Below are 21,340 nucleotides of genomic sequence, written 5' to 3'. Positions count from 1 at the left end.
AGAGCTGATAATGGGGGTGAGTTCACATCTACTGAGTTTAAGTCCTTTTGTGACTTGTATGGAATTAAGAGAGAGCTTACAGCTCCTTACAACCCTTCTTCACATGGGGTGGCTGAAAGATATAATAAGACTTTATGTCAAAGAGTGCGGTGCATGCTGTTCACTGCTAATCTCCCTCATGAATTTTGGAGAGAGGCACTTAAAACCGCAGTTCACATTTGCAACTACTCTCCAAACAGGTCCTTAAACAATGGCATCTCTGAGGAGGTTGGGTCTAGCAAATCAGCCGCCCTATTTGACTCCAAATGCAAGGTCTACAACATGAGAAGATGATACTTGGCAAGTTTCATCTAGTACACCCCTCTTCAAGATCTCCAGCTCCCATATGGCTCTGATACCATGTCAAAGTGCGCAATGGAAAGAGGAAAGTGAACACAAAGAGGTGACAAGGAGAGAACACAAGAGAGAGAAGGAACAATGTGACTGCAATGGCTAAAGGTACAAGGTTGCAACAATCAGCCGCAACATGCAGCTCTACACGATAGTCTAGGCGCTAGATGGTTGCAAGGGGATGAGACAGTGAAGAGGGTTGGCTGATTGTGAAGGATCAATGATGGATAATGAAAGTGAGAGAGCTGATGTGCAATTTTCTTAGCTGAGAGAGAATGTGCAAAGAGTTGAGAGCAACAGAGTGAGAGAGTGAGCATGACACTTGATGTTTGGTACAAAGACTAGTGTACCACTTTTAGGTTTTGAATATATATATATAAATTACAAGAAGTGAAGGGTACATTCACAACCACACATCCGAACTAGGTCAAAAAAGCACAGTGAGCCTTTATTCCCAACAACCTCCCACCTAAAGGCAACGTGCTTGAAGGTAAAGGAAAGAATCAGCTAAGTGTATGTATGTACAAAGCTGAAAGATACATATACTGTCCAACCCCCATCATCTGGCGGCAATGAGCAAACCGCTCGATTGGGAGACCTTACAAAAGAAGGTCTGTAGGATTATCATCTATATGTATCTTAGCAAGCTCAATGCCTTTGCTTTCAAGTACATCCCTGATGAAGTAATACATCACCTGTATATGCTTTGTCTTTGCGTGAAAGACTGGATTCCGTGCTAGCATGATAGCACTCTGACTGTCACAGTGGAGAATAGGAACCTCTGTAATCCCAAGCTCTCTCACCAGACGTCAAAGCCAGAAAGTCTCTTTGCATGCCTCTGTGGCAACCACATATTCTGCCTCTGTAGTAGAAAGTGCAATACACTTTTGCAGCCTAGATATCCAAGAGATTGCTCCTCCTGTGAACATAAATACATATCCTGAAGTAGACTTCCTGCAGTCAGGACGGCGAGCATAGTCTGTATCCGTAAAACCAACAATAAATGGCTTCTGCCTACCAAAGTAAATACACAAATCCTTTGTGCCCTTGGTATCTTCTGATACCCTTCACTGCTTCCCAATGCTTTTTACCAAGATATGCCATGTATCTGCTAACCACTACCACCACAAATGCAATATCAGGACATGTAGCAACCATAGTATACATCAAGCTACCAACAGCTCAAGCATAAGGTATCTTAGCCATTTCATCCTTACCATCATCCGATGTAGGACTGTCGTCTGCACTAAGTTTCACATATGGAGGCAATGGTACACTAATAGCTTTCCTCCCCTCCATATTGAAACGTTGCAAAACTTTCGTAATATACTCCTATGACAGATAAAGAAGACTTTTTGATTTGTCTCTGAGTATACGCATGCCAAGAATGTGATTTGCCTCACCAAGATCTTTCATATCAAAGCTATTGTGTAGACTTTGCTTCAAGGAGTCCAAGGCATAAACATCCTTGCTTGCAATTAGCATGTCATCCATATATAAAACCAAGAGAATAAGGCTGCCATCCGCTGCCTTCTAGGTGTATAAGTAGTGATCAACTTAAAAACAATGAAATCCCTGAGATTGCATGAATGTATCAAATTTGGGATACCATTCTCGTGGTACGTGCTTCAGCCCATACAAACTCTTGTTGAGTTTACATATCATGTGCTCTCTTTCCTTTGCAATAAAACCGTCAAACTACTATATATAGATCTCCTTGTGCAGATCGCCATGTCAGAAGGCAGTTTTTACATCCATCTATATGAGTTCCATGTCCTCAGATACAACCAAGCGTACCTTGTACTTGGGCAAAGAACCAAAAGTGACTTTCATTTTGTAAACCCATTGGCAAGGTAGCACTTTTTGCCCTTTTGGTAAATGTACCAAAAATGTACCAAAACCCAAGTGCCATTTTTCATGAGAGATTCCATTTCTGATAGCATTGCTTTTGGCCATTTCTTACTATCGTGTCTGTCCATTGCTTCCTGGAAGCATGACGGTTCATGACGAACTGTTAACATGACATAATCAGCCACATAGTTTACTCCAAGAACAAATCTATTTGGTTGTTTTTGCACTCTGGTCGACCGACAGACCCAGTGATCAAAATTTGTTGGCTGTTCAGGCTGCAAATCTGCATTAACAGCTTGTTGTTCTGTAGGTTCAGCATGTTGTATAGCTAGTTCAGGTTGTTCCAGATGCACATATTCTTGCTGAATTTGTGGAATGTCATGGGCAAGATCTTGCTGATCATTTTCAGCATCATTCCTTGCATTTTGGAGGACATTTACAGCAGGTATTTGCTGCTATCTAACGGGCATTCTTTGCTATCCTAGTAGTATATCCTCCCGGAATACAACCCTTCTAACCTCCTCTGTTCTTTTGGGCTGTTTGTGCACGATCTTCCCGAAAGATGACATCATTGCTGAGTACTACTTTTCTTTTCTCGAGATCCCATAATCTATATCCCATCTCACCTTTATCACCATATCTTAGGAAAATACATTTACAAGACTTTGGCTGAAGTTTGCTGCATTCTTCCTTGTGTATGTGCATAAATGCCTCGTAGCCAAACACTTTTAAGTGTGTATACGAAGGTGGCTTGCCCGACCACGCTTCTTGAGGGACTCCCCTCCCTCCCCCAAACGACCTATTTGGTGACAGATTAATCAAGTGTACGGCTATCATAACAACCTCTGCCCAAAAACAATGGGGTAAAGCAGTGTGTGACAGCATTGTATAGACCTTGTCTTGAATGGTCCTATTCATTCACTCTGCAACACTATTTTGGGCGGATTATGAGGAGCAGTAAGCTCCCTTGTAATCCCTTTGCGGCTTTGGATACATATTCCCCACCATTGTTAGAGCAAAGGCATTTTAACGTCTTGCTAGTCTAATTTTCAACAAGTGCTAGAAATTTTTTAAATTTATCCAAGGCATCATCTTTGCAACGAATTGGATAAACCCATACTTTGTGTGTGACATCATCAACAAAGGTAATGAAATACTTCTTCCCCCCTAAAGATAATCCTAGCATTTGAGATGTTTACCATAAATACAATGATCACACTGTTCAAAATCAGCATACCTCAAAGACGGTAAATAACCCAAATGAGAGAGCACTTTCATTCCAAATTGACTCATGTGTCCCAATCGGCTATGCTACAAAGAAACACTTGGCTACTCAATTACGGCGACAAAATGGTCACACACACTAGATACATCTAGAGGATACAGAGTATCACTTTTGGACCCCTTAGCAACAATGCGGAAGCCCTTACATATTTTCCATTTGCTATTCCCAAAGCTGTTGTGATAGCCTTCATCATCTAGTTGCCATGTGCTTATCAAGCTCTTCTTGAGCTGAGGTACATGTCTCACACTATGCAAAACAAACAAGGAGCCGTGCTGAAATTCCTGTTTCACACTGTCAATGCCTGCAATTTTACATGCATAGTTATCCCCCAAGTGAACAACACCATGTACAGCACCATTGTAGTCAGAGAACCACTCATGATGTGGTGTGACATGAAAGGACGCACCTGAATCAAGTATCCAAGTGTGCATATCATCCTCAGAATTTGCAATCAATGCATGTGCATCCAAAGAAGAAGCAAGAAATACATCACCATCACTGTCATTATCATGAGTGACAACATTAAACTCTTCTATTTTCACATTGCTCTTTTTAGCAAGCTGGCTGTCCTTATTTTCACCCTTGTTGGCATCATTGTTTTTGTTTTTGCCCTTCTTTTTCTTCAATCGAAAGCAATCCCGTTTGTAGTGCTCTTTTTTACCACAATGATGGCGCTCCACATTTTTTCCACGAGATTTACTATGTGCTCTATTTTCAAAACTACTCTTATGTTGTAATCTGCCTCTAGTGTGTAATGCATTTGAAGACTTATTTGCCGAGTTATTCTGCCTATTGAGTTCTTCCATCAGCAAAGAACTCTCCACGTTAGAGTATAACAATTGAGCATTTGAATTACTCAAAGCTATCCTGAAAGTATCCCAACTTTCAAGTAGAGTGCACAACAAGAAGGTAGCTTTGAACTCTTCATCAATATGGAAATCCAAAGCAATCAGCTGACTGAAAATTGAGTTAAACTCATTCAGATGTGCAGACATGGCTATACCCTCTTTCATGCGAAAGTCCATTTTTTTCAACCAATAAACCTTGCTGGCTGCACTTTTCTAAGCATACAATTCTTCAAGCCTTTGCCACATTGCATATGCTAAATTCAGCTTCTCAATGTTGAAGAGTAAGTTGTCTAACACTGAGAGCTCAATGGTGGAGCGAGCAAGCTCATCCAAGTCATCCCACTCGTCTTGTTCCGTGTCTGCTGGCTTGATTCCCTTTGTTTTGATGGGCTTTACATGTTTCTTCTGCACCAAGACATTGTAGCATTGTTTTTGCCAAATTGCAAAATTATGTGCACCCTCAAGCTTCTTAATGTGCAAAAGATTATTGTTGTCACTGTTTCCGACCGAAACCAGTCTTCCTTCTTGGAATGGGTGGTGATAACCTGATTTAAGAGTTAATTACAGCAATAAATAAATGCACATAAAATGAAATACACACTTTACCATAACATTATTGGACAGTAGACACCCTGTTGACCCCAAAATTGGAGCCCCTTGCGGTATTTCTTTAGCTTTCATTCAATTGGAAGAAGTATAACTCGAGATTCTTCAATCTCCTCCTGCTAACCAATTGCTCTTGCTGTCATAAATCACCAGCAAGCCTTTTGGGTCATTTACCCCTTGATTCACGAAGGACTTCTTCTCCAATTTGACCCTTGGCTAGCCAAATGCTGCCCCAAATCAATTGGGGATGGGCTGGCTCTTGAAATCCCTTGATAATCTTCAATTATCAGCTGCTGATTTCAGTCCCTTGAGCCTTCAATCTTTGGCACGGATCCCAAGGAGGTTGTTAAACCCTAATTTCTACTTTGAATTAGGGTTTACTGCAGAATTACAGATCAGCCCACCAAAAATAGCTGAGATCTCCTCCCAATGGCTGAGAATTGCTGAGAATGGCTGAGCATAGGCTGAAGGAGATGAGTGAATGCTGTAGAGAGAGAAAATTTTGAGATTTGTCGCGAAGAACTGATCAAAATCAGTTGCTGCCCTGCTGTACCAGCCCCAAATGGATGCACCAACAACGATAAGAGCATCACAGACTGTGATCTTCAGGAGAAAGTGCATCAGTAGCAATTATCAGCTTCCCAAGGTCAAGAATATGCAATCTCCATCACCAAAATGGTCTCTAATGGCTGGGAATTGGCCCCAGAAGCTGGCAGCAACAGTCCAACACCTCTTTCCAACTGCTCCAAAATGAAAAAAACGTGATTTCCCCCTCCCTTGAGCCCTATTTAGCCTTTCCCCCACTTGCATGGGAAAGTTTTGCCAAGTGGCAGCTTTCTTAATCCATTTTCAGCAATTTTCAGCCATTTAATTAATTTTCAGAATTAATTAATTCTGAAAATTAATTCAACCCTTAATCCATGCCCAGAAAATTGACCTTGCTCATCCAAACATTAATTGGCTAGGCCATTTACAACCCAAAGTAGTCCCATGCATTAATTGACCCTTGGACAAGCATTAATCCATTAATTAATGCCTAGTCCCTAGTGTCACCACTGACACTTAATGGCCAATTAATGGTCCTAGGGGCACTGACACCAAAATTCACCTAGAATCCAACAAGTATAACTTGTTACAACTTTTGCCTTTGACACCCATCTTTTACATGCGGTCCTTTGGCCTTCAACTGTGAAAAAGTAGCTTGCACCTCACATGTGCAACACATGTGCATCTTTTAATTGCACATTTGATTAATCCTTTAATCAAATGTCAATTAAACATAAGCAAAGCATCAAATTTTCATGTCCTCATGACACCAGCCATAATTTGCAATCCCAAACTGACTAACCATTCACCAAAGGCATGTCAGAGCTTTTAATGTCCTCAGCTAACTCAAATTGAGCCTCACAAACAGGATATGACCACACAAGACACACATGACCAATAACACCCCCTCTCACATCTTGGATGTGGCGGAAGGCTAAAGGAAATGCAAATCCAAGGGTGGCAAGAAGAGTGATAATGTCGATGAAGTCTGTCGATGAAGAAAGCCAGCCAAGGAGCAAGACCCCTTCTCTATATAAAAATCTGATTAAATGTAAGGCCATCAAAGGGCAAGGGAAACAGACAGGCCTCAAACTCCTAAAAACACCAATCAAGGATGGGTGAGCCAAGCCTCTAACCCAACTAGGAGGCGATAGCGAGGAACTATCAAAGGCGCCATAATCTGCATAGAAACAACAGGGACCAAGGGCCAAGCACCAAGGGATGGTGGCTCAATGATGAAAAAAATAGGTCGCCACATAAAACTCCTAAAAACACCAATCCAGGATGGGTGAGCCAAGCCTCTAACCCAACTAGGAGGCGATAGCGAGGAACTATCAAAGGCACCATAATCTGCATAGAAACAACAAGGACCAAGGGATGGTGGATCAATGATGAAAAAAATAGGTCGCCACATAAAGGAAAGGCCCAAAGTAGACTGGAAAACCGAAGAAATTCCTCATGATCTTGGATAGCCCTCTCTAAAACACAAAGGGCCAGGAAATCCACAATCGCATCACCAATATCATCCCATGTTTAGAGGGATAGGAGATACGAGGGAACCACCAAAGGAGATGGTGAGGAATCTGATGGAACCTATGGGATAAATGGTGCACAATGGGGGAATGAGCGTGGTAATAGAAAGCTGCCTTGAAAAGGAAGGGGAATGGAGCATAGATATTTCGGAAGTGGATGCAGCAATGGAAGCATAAACAAGTGCTGTAATAAACTACTGAACACAAGGACAAAAGAGAAAAACACAAAAGAACACTGCAAAGAAGATAACTCAGAAGAATGGTCGAGAAATGGAATCCATATACCAAACATGAGAACGACGCATACAACAATGAGTCACTAGCTCGTAGGCACTAGCACCAACTCACTCTCTCCAAAGAACTTATAGAGGTGATGATGTGACCGAATGAGGAGAGAGCCCGGTACAAATAGAAAAAAACAATGCCGAAATAGAAGCAACTCGGTCAACATTTAATGCTTGCAAGCCAACATAAAATGCTCAAATAAGCATCATAAATGCCATAATAAATTACCTAAAATGCCTAACCATGCCTAGCATAACTCGGACTCATCCATGAGCTATCTAGATTGCTAACAAAATAGTCCCCTCTGTTGGGTATAAAGTCCCTTTGAGTGTAAAGTCCCTTAATCTCGGTATGTATAAACTCACGCGTGTAAACATACCGTTATTTGTACCCTAACATATAAATACATTTTACTCTTTGTGTACCATAACTCAACTCGTACCCTCATCTTAGGATGCTGTCACTCTCACTCTTAGCACTACTCCTACTCCATTTCTATCTCGCACTTCATTGCACACTCATCACAACAAACCAGTATTACCACACAAAAAGGGCTTAAGTTAAACGCTATAAGAATGGATAATGGGGGCAAGTATGTTTCTAACGAGTTTAAAAAGTTGTGTGAGATGCATGGCATTAAGAGGGAGTTGACAGCCCCTTACAATCTTGCATCAAATGGCATGGCTGAAAGATATGATCACACACTTTGTGAGAGAGTTAGATGCATGCTGTCCACAACTAATCTCTCGCAACAGGTCTAGGGAGAGGCTCTTAAAACTGCAATTCATGTATGCAATTGCTCTCCCAATTGTGCATTGTCTTGAAGAGGTTTGGTCTAGCAAACCTGCTTCATATAACCATTTATGTGTCTTTGGTTTTGATACCTTTGTGCATGTTTCTATAAGTCAAAGGACTAAACTAGACATAAAATCCATCAAGGACATCTTCATGGGATATGAAGATGAATGAGAGATGTTGCTAGCGGCTATACTGTAACAAATCTTTTGTATATTAATTATTACAAAGACATATTGGCTCAATGATTCCAAATCAATTTGATGCTCATGTACTTTGAAAGGCAATTCGTATTATTTTAGTATTTTAAGATATGATTAAATGTTCATCTTTCTATTTAAGGATGGCCAATGTGGCCAAAACACCCTATAATTATACTTGGGTCGTCATTGACAAGATGCCCAAGAGAAATTAAAAGTTTTAGTTGAGCAATCAGATTGACCAAAAAGCTCAGATGACTAAGACTTTTACACTCAGATAGTCACATTGACTAGAAGTCTATATAATGAGTGGTTTCAGAAAGTGAAATCAAATGCTCGTGATCAAAGAAACAAACCATGAACTGGTGAACCTATATACTAAAGCTCTCCAAAAGCTAAATTTGGCAACTCCTAAAATTTAGGAGATTACTATTTTTTGAAGTTACTCAAATGGAAATTCTATTCTCGTCAAAGGCTCCAAAATTTCGCAAGGAACAATTTTGTCTTCTGCAGCTATTTCAAATTCTTAACCATTTGAGATATTTTTAGAGTAGAAGGTTTGGAAGCTTCTTGCTCAAGAAAAGTGGCATATGGCATCAAGAAGAGCACGTGTCATTTTGAAGAGACAAGTGTCCCTACACTTGTCATTTTCAACAAACACTTGTCATTTGTAGCCTCTACTTTTCACTTTTGAGCACCCAAGCCCCACACCTATATATTGGAGATCTTTCTCTTCATTTGAAACAAGCTCTCGTGCTAAAATTTCAACCACATGCTTTGTACTCTCCTACCTATCTCTCATCCAAGAAACACTTTCTACTTAACTTAATCTAATTCAAGCACTAAGAAAGAGAATCAACTTGTCGCTTGGAGTTTGCAAAAATTAGGGTTTTAAAACCCTAGTTTTCAGAATTGCAACAAATCAGCCCTTTTGTATATGATTCAAGTACTTGGTGCCCATGATTTTGTTTCAATAAATTCCTGAAAAGGGGGAGGGGTCGGTTCTCCTCTCAACGTGGCATCAACTCACTCTCTCTCTCTCTCTCTCTCTCTCTCTCTCTCTCTCTCTCTCTCTTATTTTTTCACGGTGATAATTGATCAAGTTGGTTAAGTTCAAAGTATTGTCATTCTCACGTTCTTCCCCACACTTACATATACACAGAAGGAAAGTATAGACTTCCAGGAGGTTTTTTCACCTCTCGTGAAGATGACTACGCTCCGTGTCTTGTGTGCTCTCATTGCATCCTTGGATTTAGAGTTGGATCAGATGGATGTGAAGACTGTTTTTTTTCATGGTGTCTTGAATGAAGAGTTGTACATGAAATAACCCGAAGGTTTTGCTATTCCACGGAGCATTTAGTTTGTAAGCTGAAACGCAGCTTATATGGGCTGAAACAAGCCCCTAGACAATGGTATAAAAAGTTTGATACTTTCATGCTCAACCATGGATTTAAACGCAGTCGTGCAGATCACTGCTTATACACTAAAAAGGCTAATGATGGAAGCCTTGTTGTGCTGGTCTTATATGTGGATGACATGCTGATTGTAGAAAAGCATCAGAGTACTTTAAATGCTCTTAAAAGGCAACTGAGTTCAACCTTCTTAATGAAAAATTTGGGAGTAGCTCAACACATTTTGGGTATGCGCATTAAAAGAGAGAGAGGGCAGCACTTGTTCTTTCTCTCACAAGACAAATACATCAGCAGAGTACTTGACAGATTTAATATGGCTAATGCTAAGCCTCTTGGTGTGCTTTTACCGCCATATACAAAGCTTAGCAAAGCTGATTGCCCAAACGATTATGTAACTACTACTACTATGAATGGGCATACCTTATGTATCAGCTTGTGGTTCTTTGATGTATACTATGGTTGCAACTCGTCCTAACATTGCTCATGCAAAGGGAGTTGTTAGTAGATTCATGTCTAACCCTGGTAAGCCACACTGAGAAGCAGTGAAATCTATCTTTAGATACTTAAAAGGTACACAGGAGAAGTGTATTTGCTATGGTAAGGATACACTAGAGTTGCAAGGATTCTGTGATTCGGACATGGCTAGAGATCTTGACACTAGAAAATCTACCACTAGATATGTATTTACTTTGGCTAGTGGGGCTATTTCTTGGTGTTCAAGGTTGTAGAAAATTGTAGCACTAAGTACTACAGAGGCCGAATGTATTTCAACCACCACAAAAGTTTCTAAGGAAGCTATTTGGCTTGGCCATTTGGTCAAGGATTTTGGTCTTTCTTCACGTACTCCAGTGCTTAGTTATGGAATAGCCAGAGTGCCATATGTCTTGCTAAGAATGCCATGTTTCATGCACGTACCAAACACATAGATATTCGGTACCACTTTATTCGATAGGTCTTGGATGATGGTCTTGTCACACTGAGTAAGGTCAAAACCCAAGATAACCCTGCAGATGTTCTCACTAAGAGTCTTGCAATAGCTCAACATGAGCATTGCATCCAATTAGTGGGAGATGGCTAGCTTAAAGATACCACTTTATGCCTTTAAGTGGGAGGTTGTTGAGTGTAAAGTCCCTTAATCTCTGTGAGTATAAACTTACGAATGTGAGTATACCCTTATTTGGACCCTAACATATAAATACATTTTATTCTTTGTGTATCGTAACTCAACTGGTACACTCATCTTGGGATTCTCTTACTCTCACTCTCAGCACTGCTCCTACTCCATTTCTATCTCGCACTTCATTGCGCACTCATCACAACACCCTCTCCTACCAACCTGTCACAAAAGTGACTCTTATTGAAGAATCCTCAACAAAGATGGTTGGCTCCATGAAGACAATGCGGGTCTCTAGTCTAGAAAGGCCATAAACTGAGAGGAGAGAGAAGCCCTAGTTCGGAACATGTAGAGCCTCACAAACGGAGCTCGATGGATGGTCAGACAATGGAGGCAAGGTGCCAACACCACTAGTAGGCACCGAAGAGATATTATCAGCAATGGCGATACCCTCTGACGAACATAGATCCTGTAACAAATCACATTCGGGAGCCACAAGACTCAATGCACCACTATCAAAAAGCCAAAGTTACATAGAAAACGAGATAGTCGAAGAAAGCTCCTCCATATGATAAACATGTAGAAACACGAACTCAGTGACAATAGTGGGTGACCAAGTAGAGGTAGACGAAGGCTTCGATGTAGATCCACCCTTTGCTCCCGGACGAAAGTGAGGGTATTTCCTCCAACACTTCTCCTTGAGATGCCAGGTCTTCCCACAATGAGGATACATGATATATCCTCTGCAAATTTCCTAATCTAACTCATTGTGAGATGCATCTTGCTCAAGCACCAATGAGACTAGCTTCTCCCTGAAGGGGAGAGAGTGCGCAATGGAGTGCAAGATTGAGACGCAAGCAGCAGAGCTGAGAGTTAGAGTGTAAACGCAAAGATAAGTGTACCAGATCATGATGGTACATAAAGAATAAAAGAATGTATTTATATGTTAGGGTACAATAAGGGTGTGTTCACACGCGTATGACTATATACACGGAGACGAAAGGACTTTATACCCAACAACCTCCCACTTAAAGGCCTGAAGTAATACCTTTTAAGCTAACCAACTCCCACTAAACGAATGCAATGCTCATGCTAAGCCTTTGAAAGACACTAAGTGAGAACATCTGCAGGGTTATCTTGGGTTTTAACCTTGGTCAGTGTGACAAGACCATCATCCAAAGACCTGTCGAATGAAGTGATACCGAATATCTATGTGTTTAGTACGTGCATGGAACATGGCATTCTTAGCCACACATACTGCACTCTGGCTATCACAACCAAGCATTGGAGTACGTGAAGAAAGACTAAAATCCTTGACCAGACGGCCAAGCCAAATAGCTTCCTTAGAAGCTTCTGTAGTACTCAGTGCCACAATTTTCTGCAATCTTGAGCACCAAGAGATAGCTCCACCAGCCAAAGTAAAAACATACCCACTAGTAGATTTCCTAGTGTCAAGAACACCTGCCATCATGTCCGAATCACAAAATCCCTGCAACTCTAGTGTACCCTTTCCATAGCATACACATTTTTCTTGTGTACCTTTCAAGTATCTGAAGATACATTTCACTACTTCCCAATGTGACTTGCCAGGGTTAGACATGAATCTACTAACAACTCCCACTGCATGAGCAATGTCAGGGCAAGTTGCAACCATGGCATACATCAAAGATCCACAAGCTGATACATAAGGTATACCCTTCATGGCATTAGCAATTGTATCATCCTTAGGGCAGCCAACTTTGCTAAGCTTTGTATGTGGCGGTAAAGGCACACCAAGCAGCTTAGCATCAACCATATTAAACATGTCAAGTACTTTGCTGATGTATTTGTCCTGTGAGAGAAACAATAAACGCTACCCTCTGTCTCTTTTGATGCGCATGCCTAAAATGCGTTCAACTACCCCCAAATCTTTCATGGAGAAAGTTGAATTCAGCTGCCTTTTAAGAGCATTGAAAGTACTCTTATGCTGTCCTGCAATTAGCATGTCATCCACATATAAAACCAACACAATAAGGCTTCCATCATCAGCCTCTTTAGTGTATAAGCAGTGATCTGCATGACTGCGTTTAAATCCATGGCTGAGCATAAAGGTATCAAATTTTTTGTACCATTGTCTAGGGGCTTGTTTCAGCCCATATAAGCTACGTTTCAGCTTACAAACCAAATGCTCTTTTCTTGGAATAGCAAATCCTTATGGCTACTTCATGTACAGCTCTTCATCCAAGCCACCATGAAGAAAAACAGTCTTCACATCCATCTAATCCAACTCTAAAATCAAGGATGCAGTGAGAGCAAACAAAACACGGAGCATAGTCACCTTCACCATTGGTGAAAAGACCTCCTGGAAGTCTATGCCTTCCTTCTGTGTATAGCCCTTAGCAACCAACCGTACCTTGAACTTGGACTTCCCATCAATACATTTCACTTTGTAAACCCATTTATTAGGAACAGCTTTCCTATCCTTGGGCAAATGTACAAGCTCACATGTGTTATTTGCATATAGAGACTTCATCTCTTCTTACAAAGCAAACTCCCACTTTCTCTTATTTTCACATGACTGTGCCTCTTTAAATGTCAAAGGCTCACCCTCATCAGTCAATAAAATGCAATCCAAAGATGGTCGAAACCTCTGTGGCTGCCTTCTAACACATGTAGACCTTCTTACACAATGATTTGTATCATTAGGCAATGGGCCTACATCTTGAGGAATGTGCACACCATCACCAGGTGACTGATTTTCAGCATTTCCTTGCTGCTGTAATCTGTTTTTAGCATCTTCTTCTTGCTGTCCTACTTCATCTTGTGCATCTATTTGCTGTCCATGATCTTCTAGCTATAGCACAATAGGTTGCTGCTCATTTTCAGCATCAAAAGGGACGGTACTTTCAACTAATGGCTAGCTGTTCATACTGAAATTTGACCTTCTTTTTGTCAAGATCACCATGTGTAGCATTTTTCAACAACTTTGCCTCATTAAATACTACGTCTCAGTTACGTACTATCTTCCTGCCCTAAGAAAGCCAAACTCTATAACCCATCTCTCCCTCATCTCCATATCCCATGAAGATGCCCTTGATGGATTTCATATCTAGTTTGGTCCTTTGTTCTACAGGTACATGCACAAAGGCATCACAACCAAAGACACGCAAATGGTCATATGAAGCAAGTTTGCCAGACCAAACCTCTTCAAAAAAGCCATTTTTCAATGCACGATTGGGAGAGCGATTGCATACATGAACTACAGTTTTAAGAGCCTCTCCCCAAAATTGCTGCAAGAGATTAGCTGTGGACAGCATGCATCTAACTCTCTCACAAAGTGTGCGATTATATCTTTCAACCATGCCATTTGATGCAGGATTGTAAGGGACTATCAACTCCCTCTTAATGCCATGCATCTCACAAAACTTTTTAAACTTGTTAGAAACATACTTGCCCCCATTATCCGTTTTTATAGCTTTTAACTTAAGCCCTTTCTATGTGGTAACAAAGGCATTAAATCTTTTAAAAGCATCCAACACTTCCTTTTTGCTCTTTAATACATACACCCATGACTTTCTACTAAAATCATTAATAAAAGTGACAAAGTACCATGCACCCCCATGTGAATTAACAGACAGTGCACACATCAAAGTGTACTAAGTCAAGAGCATTGGAATTTTTAATGACAGCAGAGTAATAAGGAGACTTCACATGTTTTTCATATATGCAATCATTGCAAAAGTCGAGACCAGATCCTTTTACATCAAATCTCCCTAAAGAGGAGAGAACCTGAAGACCTTTTTAGCTCATATGGCCAAGTCTTTTATGCCAAAGGTCCATCTGTGAATGAACTTCAACCACAACCGAAAACTTGCCAGGTAAAGCTTTACAATGCAAATAATACAAAGTCCCCTTTTTGCCGTCTTTAATAATGAGCATAGAGCCCTTGTGGACCTTCCAAGATCCACCACCAAAGGTAGTAAAATATCCTCTCGCATCAAGCTGCCCAACTGACAATAGACTTTTCTTTATGCCAGGTACATATTTGACATCCTGGCCATTTTCAAGGGCTGGAAACAGGCCACCCTACCTTTTTTGACTCCAAATGCAAGGTCTACAACATGAGAAGATGACGCCTGGTAAGTTTCATCACGGACAGCACACTTCTCTTCAAGATCTCCAATTCCCACGCATGGCTCTAATACCATGTGACAGTGCGCAACAAAAAGTGGAAAGTGAACAAAGAGAGAAAAAAGAGACAAGGAGAGAAAACGCAGGAGAGAGAAGGAACAATGTGACAGCAATGGCTCAAGGTACAAGGCTCCAATAGTTAGCCCCAACAAGCAGCTCTACGAGTCAGGGTAGGCGCCAAACAACAGCAAGGGGATAAGAGAATGAGGAGGGCTGGCTGATCACAAAGGATCAATAATGGATAATGAAAGTGGGAGGGCATGCCGCCTATATATAGGCAAGAAGTGCCAAAACCCTAAATAGGGTCGAAAACCCTAAAAATAGCCAAAAGCGCCCAAAAAGAAATGCACTAATGTGACCCCCATCTAAAGTGTCTAAAACACATAAAATGACAAATAAATACAATGCCAGAGCTCCTAATGTCCTCGTCTAACTCAAATTGAGGCTTACAAACAAGAGATGACCACAAGACACATATGACTCCTAACACATTCTTCATTAGATTTCCAAATCGAGCATTGGTGCTTTGTTGCACGCAAGATCTAATAGAGTAAGTCACATTCCTCCTCCATCCCTCAATCCACTTCCATGAGAGGTAGCCGCTATTGGACAGTCCTCTACTCCTTGTATCATTGGACACATACTGAATTCGTTCATTGAGTTTCCCTTCAGCACGTAGGCTTTCATTTGATACCTCCACTCCCTAGCCTTGTACGACTAGTCATAGATAGTTAAGACAATTAAATTGCAAGAGTTAAGACACTTAGTCATCGTAAAAGTGGTTGAGTTGAGACAATTAATACACCCAAGGGCTAGGACACTCAGACCTTGTGACAATTAGAACACAGTCCTAATTTTATGGTTTAGGGTTACACTAAATGATTGAACCCTACTGTCCTTTTGTCACAAGAAAATTTTCTTTTATAGCCACACATTCATTCCCCCATAGTAAAACAGCAATTGGGCACATGAACAATTCTCCTGCAAGGGAACTATCCAGGTATAACCTTCTTGCATAAGCATGCCCCTTCAGTGGTGCAACATTAATTCTTTCCAAATGGTGCTGCAACACTTCACCACCTTTTTTAAGTGGTGCAGAACCACCTTTCAGTGATTCAGCACAAATCTTGGATGGTGCAATATCATTAGTTTTTAGTGAATGTTGCAAAGTCGAGTTGCATAACATTGTGTTTTGTGATTTCGACACTTAGATGGATGAAATCCTACATTGGTGGGCTTCTTTTGAAATGAAAACCTAAGTCCCATGCATTGTGTAGCATGTTCCCCTTTTATCTTATCACGCAATAATATGGCCCCTAGGGTTCCTTGCTCATATCAAGATTCTAAGCAGCTACTAATTCCATGCAGCATATCCTGTGCATCTGATGCCAGGAGGCATATTCCGCGGTGGATTCCGTGCCACGGTGGATTTCGTGAAGTTTTACGATGGATTCCGTAAGATTTTATTACCGGGGCTCATACACAAAGTGGATTCTTTGTGCAAGAAATCGATGGGGACGCCTATCCTTTTCGGACGTTTTGTTAATTTTATGTATACATGGGTGATTCCATAGTAAGTGATTCCGCAAAATACATATTTAATTAATAAACGTTTATGAGTTTAGAGTGCGCACTCCTGATAAATTAATGTTAGGATTGATTTCTAACCAATTGATTTATTTAGCTAGACTGCTAGGTATTCACTTTTGTTGGTTTAATTGTATTATTTTACTAACGATTGTGAATGCTTCAGTTGATGTGTAGAGATAGCAGCGGTGGCAGTGGAAAGCATTGGAGGATAGCGTGTATTCAAATTTATCGTCAATATTTTGATGGGCGCATATCTTAGATATGGCACCTATATTTTGTCGCGTTTATTTATCAAAGCGCTTGATATTTATTTATTATTTTTATATGCGCATAGGCGCACGATTTAGATATTTGTATTTGGACATTGTATTTGGACACGCTTGACTTTTTGGGCGCCCATTAGCTTTATTTCTATTTGGCACAAAAGCAAACTCAAAAGCTAAAGCGTGCTATTTTGTAATTTAGGCTATTATTTGAGCTTGAAGATGATTAATACAAAAAAATACATGCTTTGTGGAGTGCTCACACAAGGCATAGGGGGAGATTGCACCCAATTGGTCTCTGGTTCATGTCGTGAAAGCTTTATACATTGAATTGTGTGCAAAAAGTAGAGTTCTTTTGTTCTTGGGGACCTTCTGACGCTCACTACGCGCGCTTACGGCATCCGATCTGTGCACCAACATCAACACCCTTCATGGTAGTTCTGCACTACAGTTTCACTTTTGCACAAACTAATGAGCCAAATCAAACTATTTTTTGGAAAAAAAAAAAAAAAAACTGACTCATCAAAAGTTCCATCACCTTTGCGATCATTGCAGGCCCTTAGGCAACCCTTTTGTGGCATCCTTGGCCCAATGTCCTGATTTTGCGAGGCTGGACCTCTTGGGCAATCCAAAAGAAGATATCCACTACCCTTTGATCATTGTAGGCTCTCAAATAGAAATTTGTGGCACCCATGGTCCAATGCCTTGTACTCCTTTGGTGGGATCTTTTGGGTCAAAGCACAAAGCTTGCTTTTCCTCTCCCTTAGAAACCCATTTTTGGCCTAAGAGGGGGAGTTGAGCTACACTAGAATTAGCCTAAGAGATAACTCATGTTATTGGCTAAATTCTTTCAACTCTCATGCAGCCCCAAAAAGAATTCCTAATTAAATGCAATTAAGATTGATTTTCTACACTTTGGTGAGACAACTGGCTTTAAAATTTCCATATAAGAGGGAACCATGGGCATTGTCACACTCACCCATCTATATTACATCCAGCACCAGCCAGCCCTTCTCATTGCCAGCCCTTCCCTCTGCCCTTGGATTTTGATTCTTGGAGTTACCGCCCTTTTGCCTTGAATCATTGATCTCCATCACCAGCGCCTTCCTTGCTGCATTTGGGTCTTCTTTCCCATCGCCAATCTCTCCTCAACTGCATTTGGATCAGTCTTTCCATCGCCAGCCTCCTCTGACAGCCAGTGCTGAACCCCAGTCTACTACCATCTGCATTTTGACTCAGCTATAACTCCATTGACAGCCATCATTGCCAAGAGCTGCATTCCAGGCCTCTGAAGCTTTGTTTTCTGCCTCAGCATCCTTCTTCATCAGATTTCAGTGTCATGCATTGGTGGTTTGCTGCCCCCAGGATCCATCCAAGCATGCCACACTCCATCTCTAAGCCCGCTCACACAAGAAACAATGATTCTTGGACTTCCCTCCACTCCTTGGGGATCCATCGTATCACCACTCGCGTACTTGGTTTGTTCATTGAGCTTCCCTTTCAGCACTCATCATCCATCTTCTTTCTTCTTCACTTGTGTTCTTGTCCAACTTCACTTGTTAGCAATGTTTGAACACTCTTGTATTTTCTCTGCAAACGCTAGAGTATCCTCGCAGACACATCAGCCCTTTGAGACTCTTAAGACTTCTCACAACTGTTATTGCTGGTCAAAAACTTAAAAGAATAAAAATTTGTAATGTTGTATCTGAATTACTTAGGACAGGACAAAAAAACTCTAATTCAGCATTATATCAAAATAAAACTGAAAAGAAGTGATATGTGCTTTTCGGCAGGTTCATGTACTGACCTCGTCATGGAGTTTCTTTGCATCTGAAAGAATCAAAGAGGCAGATGCAGCCTGAGATTGCAGGAGTTCCCTCTGTTCCACAAGAGGGTTCATAAGCTGAGTGACTCGTTCTTCATGATTTTCGGGTGCCAAAAATTTCATCCAGTGCCGTGCACGAGCCAGGATACTTTCATCAACACCAAGTGAGCTGGCAATGTCCAGAGCGTTTGATTGGCCAGCAGTACCCCATGCGATAGTATATTTGGGTCGTAGTGTTTCAATGTCAAACTCCACAGATGCAACCTCAAAGCGCTTGTCTTTTCCTTTGAGGCTGCTTAGTTTGGAGAAGTGAGTAGTCACAACTGTTAGATGTGAATGTTCAGCCATATGTTGCAGTATTGCAGTAGCCAATGCAGCGCCTTCAGAAGGGTCTGTACCACTTCCTATCTCATCATAAAGGACCAATGACTGGGCTCCTCCGGCCTCAATAATCCTACGAACTCGTTGTATATGACCACTGAAGGTGGATAGACTTTGTTCCAATGACTGAGGCACAGGTAAATGCTTCTTGCTCTTAGAAAATCATTAGCTTTCAGTTGACACTATTAACATTTTGTAAAAATGAACTTAAGTATTACCTGATTATCACCAATGTCAGCTAATACTTTGTCAAACCAAGGGAGAACCGCCCTTCCTTTTGCTGGGAGAAAAAGCCCTGCCTTAGCCATTAATGCAGCCACTCCAAGTGTCTTCATCGATGCCGTTTTTCCTCCTGTGTTTGGCCCACTTACAACCACAACACTGACACCAGATTTTACCTTAAAGTCAACTGGAACAGGAAAACTTGGATCCAACCCTCTTTGGATGTTGTTGAGTGCAGGCTCTAAGAGCAATGGATGAGACAAGCCATTAATGTAAACAGAGAAAGTGTCGCCATTTGGATCAAGGTTTTTCCTCTTTTCAGAATGCTCATCTTTCATGACAAATGCAGGTTTTACTGCTCCTAGCCATTTTGCATGGTCAGCCCTGGCACATGCAAGATCCAAAAAAGTGACCTTTTGCAACAGAATCCAAATGTCCTCTGCAACATCTGCAAGCCTACAAGTTAGATTTTCTAAAACAGCAAATTCTTCTGCTTTCTCTTGTGAAGAAAGCTGTACCTCTTTATTATTTAGTTCCAGGGCAGCTTTGGGTTCCATGAACAATGTTGCACCAGAATTGCTGACATCAAGAACTACACCACCACGTAAAAGATGCCTATAAGATGCCCTAACAGCTACACACAGCCTCGACCTTCTGTTTGTCACAATAACCGAATCCATACCTCCAGCCTCAACAATCTTCTCTCCAATACCCTTTAGCAGATCTTCCAGAGCTTTCATGTTATCTTGCCGTGCAGCTCTTATAGTTGCTAGTCCGGGGCTTGCTGTGTCAAGGATTGAGAAAGATGAGCTATCCAGAGACATCCTCAGCTTGCACTCAAGTGGCATGCACAGGTTCACTGAAGCCATAATGGTTTGAAGAGGCAGAAAGGCATGGTGCTTTCCCTGCTGAGAATTACCATTATCCGATGGGATTGTTGCTGAAGCTTCCTGCAGTTGCTCGCAAACTCGCCTTGCAGAATAGAGCATCTTTTGCACTGTGCAAAGGTCCTTGATAGTACACACATTCCTTGCACTGGCTGACCTCAATATGTGTCGTACATCAACAATTCCTGAGAAGTCAAGAGCCTCCGGCAGCAAGCAAGCTGCAGCTGTCTGGGCAAGCAACTCCTCACTATCCTCCTGAGTCTTGCCGAAAGGGAGCTTCCCCTGCTTAGCCAGCTCAACTGTGAGGGCCGTAGAGGCGAACTTTGCGACCTGTGCACAAACCAAGGGCCATTCCAAGAGAGACAGGGAGTCCTTTTCAACACTGTAAGCATCATCCTCTTCATCGTGGCCTGTACCATCGATGACCTCTTCGTCATTAGACAGCACGCCTTGGTCCTCTTGTTTCACCGACGCTCTTGGAACCAGTGGGGTTCTTGATACGTCCTCTTTTTCTGAGGCGTGCCAGCAGGCTTCCCTAGAAACCAGAGAGGCTCTAAGTATGTCCTCTTTTGCTGAGGCATGGCAGGAAGCTTCTCGAAGAGCCAATATGCTACGTGCCTTCCCTGATTGCTTGATGGAACCAGACGAGATTGATGCAGCACCACTGACATATGCTGCAGCTTGAGAAGGATTAATGACCGCACCATATCTACTCTCCGAGGCAGGCAAACCGTGTGCATCTGGCACAGGGCTCCCACGCTTGGAATTGAGCAATAATGACTGTGAGAGAGTATAGATCATGTCGAAGGCCTCCCTCTCTCAACTCGCCTGTGACGAGCTCCAGCCATGCATTCTCGTGAATGAGCGACAACAGCAAGATAACGTTTTAACGTAAACATTTGTCACAAGGAGTTTTGGATTTAGATAAATTCCCACATTGTGAATTACTACAACACCATGTCACATGTGCTTTTGCCGGGAAGGACCACACACCTAACCAGGTATGGCTGGGAATGGCGAACTACATCATGTCACATGTGTTTTTGCCAGGACAGACCACATACCTAATGGTATTGTAGGCTCAAGGTACTTATGTTTTATCGATCTATAGGTTTTCATGTGAGTTGGGTATTTGCTC

At 41.6% G+C, this 21,340-nt stretch overlaps 1 protein-coding gene across 3 annotated transcripts in view; it reads right to left on the bottom strand.

The window, feature by feature from the left end:
• LOC148022780 (DNA mismatch repair protein MutS, type 2) overlaps nucleotides 1–21,131 on the bottom strand; it is a 49,395-nt gene extending 28,264 nt beyond the window's left edge. For 2 of the 3 annotated variants that reach the window (XR_015693544.1, XM_087695715.1), the window contains exons 1-2: nucleotides 19,312–21,126; nucleotides 18,695–19,219 (exon numbers count right to left, since the gene is read on the bottom strand). Coding sequence is in view for 2 of the 3 variants with exons in the window: in XM_087695715.1 (XP_087551841.1) it covers nucleotides 18,695–19,219; nucleotides 19,312–21,003 (2,217 nt within the window). In the remaining variant the exon portion in view is untranslated. Of the gene's footprint in view, nucleotides 1–18,694; nucleotides 19,220–19,311 lie in introns of all 3 variants that reach the window. The other variant, XM_087695717.1, reaches the window with a different exon arrangement.
• Between the last annotated feature and the right edge of the window lie 209 nt (nucleotides 21,132–21,340).

This window comes from Lygodium microphyllum, chromosome 16 (genome assembly GCF_053477565.2).
Source record: "Lygodium microphyllum isolate KBCC chromosome 16, Lygodium_microphyllum_v1.1.10, whole genome shotgun sequence".
Lineage (NCBI taxonomy): Eukaryota > Viridiplantae > Streptophyta > Polypodiopsida > Schizaeales > Lygodiaceae > Lygodium > Lygodium microphyllum.
This window is presented reverse-complemented; position numbering and strand designations above follow the sequence as displayed.